The sequence below is a fragment of the Drosophila virilis genome, chromosome 5 (assembly GCF_030788295.1).
Source record: "Drosophila virilis strain 15010-1051.87 chromosome 5, Dvir_AGI_RSII-ME, whole genome shotgun sequence".
NCBI classification, from domain to species: Eukaryota; Metazoa; Arthropoda; class Insecta; order Diptera; family Drosophilidae; genus Drosophila; species Drosophila virilis.
Window position 1 is genome coordinate 5,844,097 of NC_091547.1, and position 7,470 is coordinate 5,851,566.

The 7,470-nt window shown below is 42.4% G+C and overlaps 1 protein-coding gene across 1 annotated transcript; it reads right to left on the reverse strand.

Moving 5' to 3' along the window:
* Window positions 1-352: 352 nt before the first annotated feature.
* LOC6625528 (uncharacterized) lies at window positions 353-3,130 on the reverse strand. The gene is made up of 4 exons (XM_002050986.4): window positions 2,945-3,130; window positions 2,345-2,886; window positions 1,697-2,291; window positions 353-1,638 (listed from the first exon to the last, which is right to left on the reverse strand). The coding sequence occupies exons 1-4, from the start codon at window positions 3,099-3,101 to the stop codon at window positions 656-658; spliced, it is 2,277 nt and encodes a 758-aa protein (XP_002051022.2). The 5' UTR covers window positions 3,102-3,130; the 3' UTR covers window positions 353-655.
* Window positions 3,131-7,470: the final 4,340 nt, after the last annotated feature.

Sequence of the window (7,470 nt, forward strand, 5' to 3'; positions counted from 1 at the left end):
CTAAATAATCAAGCTTGGGGGGAAGCTTAGAATCAGAAGTTGTGGAAACTATTCGAAATGAGTATGCATTTGTTCTAAAAAATGAATGTAGACAATTTAAATAATGCCAAAAAGAATCAAATTGATTCCCATTGTGCCATGAAATTAAAAAATCATTAGAAAAATCGATGTAGAGAAAACTTGAATCAGAATTTGCGGTAACTCCGAAACGGAGCATCTGCTAACTTTAAAAAATCAATATAGAAAAAAAATCCAGCATTTTTCCCCCATATTAAATTATTTTTTAAAATTTGAAACGTGAAACGTGAAAGAGAAAAAGAGATCTTAAAGTAAAATGGAAACTGTTTAAGCCAACTTTTTGCTGTCCATAAATCTATATAAAATATGTTTCTCACGCGCTCATCTCTTCACTTCTGGCACAGACACTAAAACACGTGCTGTCGCCCTTTGCGTGTGCCATGTTTGCGTTTAGTTTTAGCGCCGGCGGCGCTGAGTTTTCGATTAGCCAGAGATAAGGCAACATTACTCGTTCCAGTGTAGCCTTTATTATATGTTCATTAAATAATGACACGCAGCAGCGAGGAAGCTAACAAAAGCACCGCAGGGCATTGTCAATGCTGTAATTCCATTTGGGTTCTCGGGAATGCCCTTTCATTTATATCAGCCAGGGATGCTGCAGACACCTGGTGGCGGTGACGCGTTTCTTCGGCTCGTACTCGAGCATGGGCGTCAGGAATGAGGCAAAGACCATGGCATTCAGTTTGCACCAATTGTGTTCATCCATCAGCAGTTCCACCAGGCTCTTGGGCTTTATGCCGATGCTGTTGAGCAGCTTGCCGTACGGATTGAAATAGCGCAATGCATCACGGCCCCGGAACACAATCTGATGTGGTATGGGGCCCAGCAGCTCGATGATGCGAGCTAAATGATGCTCTTCGGGCGAAATGGTTTTGTCATAATTTGGCGCAAACAAAAACTTGCCAACGGCCAGCTCAAAGACCATACAGGCCACGCTCCAGATATCGGAAGGCGTTCCACAATCCGAGCCCAATATCGATTCCAGGCAGCGATAGGCACGCGTCTGGATCTCGCCCGCAATGCAACCGTTCATGCCCGAGGAATTCGCAAAGTCGGCAATCTTTATGTGCAGCTTGGAGCACACTTTCCGCTTGTCTGGACAGTTCTCGCAATTGCTTAGCATGCAGGCGGTTACCAGGACGTTCTCCGGCTTAATGTCTGCGTGCACAACTCCCACACTGTGTAAATACTCCAGACCAGACAGAACGCGGCGTGTAATGCACTTGAGCAGCTCCAGAGGTATCATAGCTCCATCATGGCTTTCAGCATATTTGGCCAGATTTGTGTCCATCGCCTCGAGTATCAGGCAGGGCTGTGCGGTACGCGATCTGGTCAGCTGAAAGCCGTCCAAAGCGCGTACAATGTTGTCGAGACGCGGATCCTTTGGTTGGAATGCATGCAAGGATTTAATCGTATTTATCTCGCCGTAAATCAACTGGACACTCATTCCTGTTGTGTCCGCCATTTTCATGACCACATTGCACTTGCTCCTCAAGTCCCAGCAGAGCCAAACGGATGCCAGATGGCTGATCGTTATGATGCTCAAAATATAATAACGTTCTGCATAGGTGGTGATATATATGTCCAATTCTACAGTCAATTCCTCTATAAAACTCACCGTGCAGCAAGTCCCCGATTCGTACTGTGGCACTCTTCTTGCCGTGCTTGGTCATATACCAGCTGGGCAGATCGCTCACCGTGGGCGAACGATACGATTCATTGGGCAACGTCTCACGGATGCTTTGGATGATGGGCCAACGTGGAGTTTCGCCTGGAGGAATTGGACAATTGCGCCCAGTAGCATCTTGCACATTCCCTCTGGGAGTGACGCCTGCATTTTCGGTCTCCTCCATGCTCACCTCGTAACGCGGCGTTTCCTTCGGATCGCGCATGTCGCTGAACGGAACTGGCAACATTTTTCCACTAGAATGGGTTGGCGAGCATTCGCTTTCACTTTCCGAGATGTCCCAATTTGGGGTCTCGTTCAGATTTGGTTTGGACGCAAAGCCGCGGGGCATCGGCAGAATCTTGAGTCCACCTTGCGTAACATCCCAACTGTCGCTGCTCGGAGCTCTGGCCAACCCAGCTTCACCTTCCGCAGATATTGCAGTTGGGGTTTCGTTAACCTTGGCCTTGACCATGCTCTGGCGCACCGGCAAAATATTGACACCACCCCCTGTGACATCCCAGCTTTCACTTTTTTGCATCTTAGACTTAAGGATAAATGTTATTGTTTGTTTGACCTGCGACTGGGGCTTGCGTTTACCTTGGCCTTGGACGCAGCAGCTCGCGGAGGTGGCAGTATTTTGAACCCACCCTCAGTCACGTCCCAACTCTCGGGCTTTTGAATCTTGCACACATCACTCCGAAGTGCTGGGGGGAATCCCCATTCACTTTTTGGCCTTTCGTTCACACACGACTTGGGGAAGCTATCGCATGGAATGTTTACAATTTTCATCGCCTGCATCTGGGCGGTGCTAGCTATGTTTGTTCTGCTTGCGACTGTCTTGGGCATTGGTTTTCGAAAATTATGCTGGTCATCCTGTATCGCCAGATCAGTTTGACAATTGCTCAATTTCCCCTTGGGCTCGGGTTTTCCTAGACTTTTGGCATCTTCGAACTCGAGCTTAGCCAAATTGAGACTTTTAACTTTGTGTTTCTTGCTGGGTTTAATGGTCTTTGGATTTTCAAAGGTGTTATCATATTGGTCGATATTTTTGGGTTTTATGAGACAAGCGCGCTTTTTTCTTATATCCCAGCCCAGCCAGTCTTGTTTATTGCCAAACGGGGCTTCCACAAAATAACGACCTACATATGTTGGCCGCTCGAAATACGTGCTATTTATTTAATATTCTACTTTGTTTACCTTTAATTAGGGAGCCCAGATCGTGTTTACCCCTTTTCCAGGACACATAAACGATATGCTGAAATTCGGAATTATTTAAATTTGTTTGTTTGTATTTTTTAGCACGTTCTTTGAAGCTTTTGCTGCTGGCGGAATTTTTTAGATTTATGCCTTTCATGCTTGAACCTTGACGACAAACTGAATATTTTCGAATTGGCTGGAAGCTATTACGGGACAGTGTTGGCAAACGCCGTACAGGCTCAGTAGGCGGCAAGTTTGATTACGTTGCTTTTTGTAGTAAACTGGCGAACAATAAACTTCGACTTGTACCACAATTAGTTTCAAGCAGGCGAGGCAAAAGCCAAACTAATTGCCACACATGGCACAACGTGACTTTGACTCGGTTCCCATTTGCCACTTCTCTCGAAAGTTAAATTGTGATGAATCTCTCACATTGCTGACGCTAAATCCTTGGATTGTTGCCCGTCCTGCCAGTTGTTGCTGCAGCTGTCGCACGTGCTTCCCCCCCGCCAAACAAGTGTGTATAAACGATGCTTAAGGTAGCTATTCATTATACTCTGCAGCTTGAGGGTATTCCCATTATGCGGGGCCCTTTAAAGCACAGAGAGAGAGAGAGATCAGGAATTTGCAGCTTTCGAAAATCTTTCGCTAACTTGACATTTAATAATTCTCATTTAAGTCCAAAATGTGAATGTTTATGCATGCAACTATCATCTAAGACGAATATCCTAATATTCAATCATGTTTATTTATTGAATTATGAAGAATGAGACCCAGTAAAACAATTCGTAGATATACTTAAATATCACTCTATATCTCCACACTTAAAATTCTTTGGTTTTAATTTATAATAATGAGCTACGCTCCTTTAAAATGATTCGTAGGTTTACTTAAATAACAAATATGTTCTCCATAAATTTATTTTATAGATATAATTAAATTTCTTCATGGAAAATTTGTTTCATGAAAAATGACTTTCAGAATTTAGAATATTTTGGCAAAACAAAATGCACACCAAAACCCAATGCCAAATTTGAGCTCTAATCAACCCAAGTCATATACTGCCTAGTCCAATTTAATGAAAGGATATGGATTCTTCGGCAAACGGATCATATTTGTTTGTTAGTTGTTTGCCTAGTGCTTTGCAATGTTACAGCTGCAGCTGTCTAATGTGGATGGCAAGCGCCGAAAACAGCAAGTAAATCCTTGGAAAGTGCTCGGCATTAGATGCTGGCGTAAATAATAATGTGCTGAAAATCCCGTTTAATGAACTGAAAATAGAAATATCTAAGTACGCACTCGGCAAGTGTGTGTATCTGTGTGTGTGTGTGTGTGTGTGTGGCATGTGGCATGTGGCAGGTTCAAGGTTAAAGTGAGCGCAAACAGTCCTTACACGAGTTGAGTCCTGGAACCGTATACGAATGCCAAGTATAAAGTTTCAAAAGCATGCCAAAAAAAAAAAAAAAGAAACAAGTATGTTGCAGTCGGGCGTAAGCGACTGCAAAATACACTCTGTCAAGTTTTCCGTAAGAATTTCCCGTTCAACCATGTAATTTTAACCTTTTTTCAGAGCCAATCTCAAGTCTCTAGCTTTAAGAGCTAGACACACAAGCCAATATACTCCTTTTGCTTGGTGAGCGGGTATCAAAACAAAAGCAGTAAACACGCGAACGCCCGTTAAAAAGAAAAACTGAAAATGGCGCCCAGTTAAAGAAAGAAATGGGGTCCAAGGCAGGGAGGGAGGACACACGCAAGCTCTGTGGGTCAACAACAGCAGACCTGACCAAGCTCGAAGTCAACTTTTCTTCTTCTTGCTTTTTTTTTTTTTTTTGGAAAAACAACAAAAGGAAAATCCTTTAATGTGCTGCCAGAAGCTAACAAAGGGGCAAAATCAAAGCATAAACTTGAGAGCTGCATACGATTTGAAATTTAATTAATGGAAAAGCCAGCAGCTGCGACTGTCCAATTTAATTGGCTTCCATTAAAATGGGCATACACACTCGCAGATGGACAAATGTATATACATATATGTCAGATATATGTGCTGCATTCGGTATGAGCTATTCATGAGCTGCCAATTCGCATGCAGATATTACTTGTGCGTAATTATATTGGCAACAATTGCGGTCGCCAGCGATCAATTCACAAAGCCACATACGCCATGGTGGCAATCAGCCATATGCAGCTATATATATAGTATATACATATATGTAGTTGATATGTTTACAGGGATATATTGATATACATATATAGCACATGCAGACCAGCAAACAGTTGAGCTGGCCACACCTCCACTTGAACTAGCCGCCCCTGCCCACACGCCCACCCATTTCTGATTCCTGAAGGTCCTGCCAGTGTGTATTTCGTCATTTTGACAGTTACTCCGGTATGTTTATATACATATATATCTTGTGTCGGTTGCGGTTTCTGTGTTTACTTTAACTTTGGCATTTAGCTGTTTTTTGGTCCTTCGGGGGCCAATTAAGTGAATTATTTAATATACAACTGGCGTATCTAAATCATAAAGCCTTATGCTAAGCCAATGTCTAAATTTGTTTAAGCTGCATTGCAGCTTTTAACTGAGCGCTTTACGCCACGTTCTGCCACAAACTGTGGCATGCTGTGGCAAGGCTACCACAGGAAAAAAAACGGAAGAGTGCACAAGTCTGTAGGGCATGATATAGAGATACCCTGTAGCAGGCTCCAGTTGGATATGTATTTGTTTTCTTTACCTGTAACAGTTGCAGTTCTTGCCTGGCTAACTCTATTTATGCTTTAGCATATTTGTTCGACTTATCCAATAATCTGAAATAAATGTTGGGACCTCATATTATTTGAAGCCCCTGCTCATAAATTTCCCATTATAGTTTCGTGATACTTTACTCCAATTTATACATTGCTGTACCTTTTCATAGGAAGTATATTTGCAGCCCGCAAACCTTAATTTCTGAAATTTATTTTACATTACTTCAGTAAAGTTCCTATTTTATAGCCCGCATATCTTGCAAATTCAGCTAGTTTATGTTAATAAGTGTAAATGTACTTTATAGGGTTAAACGTGCCGCATCGTGTCCGTTTTGCATGGATACCCTTCTATTTAGATTTTATGTTTGACATCTGGATAACTGGAGGCAAGGTCACGTTCGACGTTTTGTTAAACATTTCGATACCATTCACGTTTCATCAAAATTGAATATGCTTATTTATTTATGCGACTCTTTTAATATGCAGCGCACTCATTTCAATGGAATTGAATAGCACAAATACAGATAGAAAGACGGACAGATAGACGGGCAGCCAAGCAGCTGGGACAGTTTGACAGCAACTGAGGATCGTTGTCGGGGCGGATTACACAAACATTATGCATATGACATTTGGCAAAGCATATATTTGCTGTTGCTTCAATTAACAAATAAACAGGCAGTGAAATGGTTTTGTTGTGCAAAATGTTACGTGTTTCATAGCATTACCAGCTAGCTGCTAAGTATGCAAAATTTTCAGGTGTGTTCTCAAAGTGAAAAACGCTTTCAAAGCGCCAACATTTGGTTGTGTTTAATGTTCAGTTTGAGGAGAATTTTTTATTGATAAATTGTATACAATTATTGTGAGTTTAATCTGCTTTCTTTCATTTATTTTTCCGTTGCTTGTCCCTAGTAATTCGCAACTAGTTAAAGCTACGACAATAAGGGGTCGATAGAAAAGTGTGCTGGAATGGGCAGGTGCTTGAAATAGCGTGAAATAGGCAATCTACTCTCTATGCTCTTGATTTTGTTTATTATATTGCCGAGAAGTCTGACTACTTTCTATATTTGTCTATTTTTTAACTATTCTTGAGATTTCATTATGAACAGATATTACCCGAGGTGAAACTAAGCAGAAGAAGAACTCTAGAGTGCAGCCATTTACTGAAAGTTATGTTTAGTGAATTACATGTTACATATTAACCGACTTAAGCACACACGCTGTAAGTCTTTGTGTGTTTGTTGTGCAGGTAGTCTGCATATGTACCTATACAGATATAGCTAAGGGTATGGCAATATCTATTCAGGCGCTTACGTCAGGCCATGTAACGCCTTTTGCCGGCTGCAGTTGAAATGTAAATCGAACTTCCATTCGGCAAGGACAAACGCTGAGTATGAGGGAAGTTGAGGGGGGGGCAAAGAGGTGGCAACTGATGGGGAAAAAGGGAAAGCCAGCGAGTTGCCAGCCAGCAATCAAGTGGAAAGCTCACAGCGTGTACATTTTAGAATGGGGTTAGGGTTCGTATTCAGTTTAGGTTTTGCGCTGGTTTGGCCTGGTGGGCTGGGCTAGGTTATATTTAATTCATTGACGCTCTACTTCAACGTCAATGCCCCCCGCAGAGCATAGTAGCTACTTCCTAGGCAGGGCACGACAACGACAACGACGACAACGTCGAGCTGTCTGCCAAGCTAACTTGGACTTGGGGCTTGGAGCTGACGCTCTAGCTTCTTGCGCAAGTCTTGCTGTATTACATATTTACATTTTTGATGGCTTCTCTGCTACGT

Bases quoted from the DNA above. Each gene is read 5' to 3' on its own strand.
- LOC6625528 (XM_002050986.4), bottom strand. From the start codon at position 3,101: ATGAAAGGCATAAATCTAAAAAATTCCGCCAGCAGCAAAAGCTTCAAA. The intron at 2,292-2,344 runs GTAAACGCAAGC...TTTATCCTTAAG, and splicing joins CTGCTGCGTCCAAGGCCAAG to TCTAAGATGCAAAAAAGTGA. The intron at 1,639-1,696 runs GTGAGTTTTATA...CCACCTATGCAG, and splicing joins AATCGGGGACTTGCTGCACG to AACGTTATTATATTTTGAGC.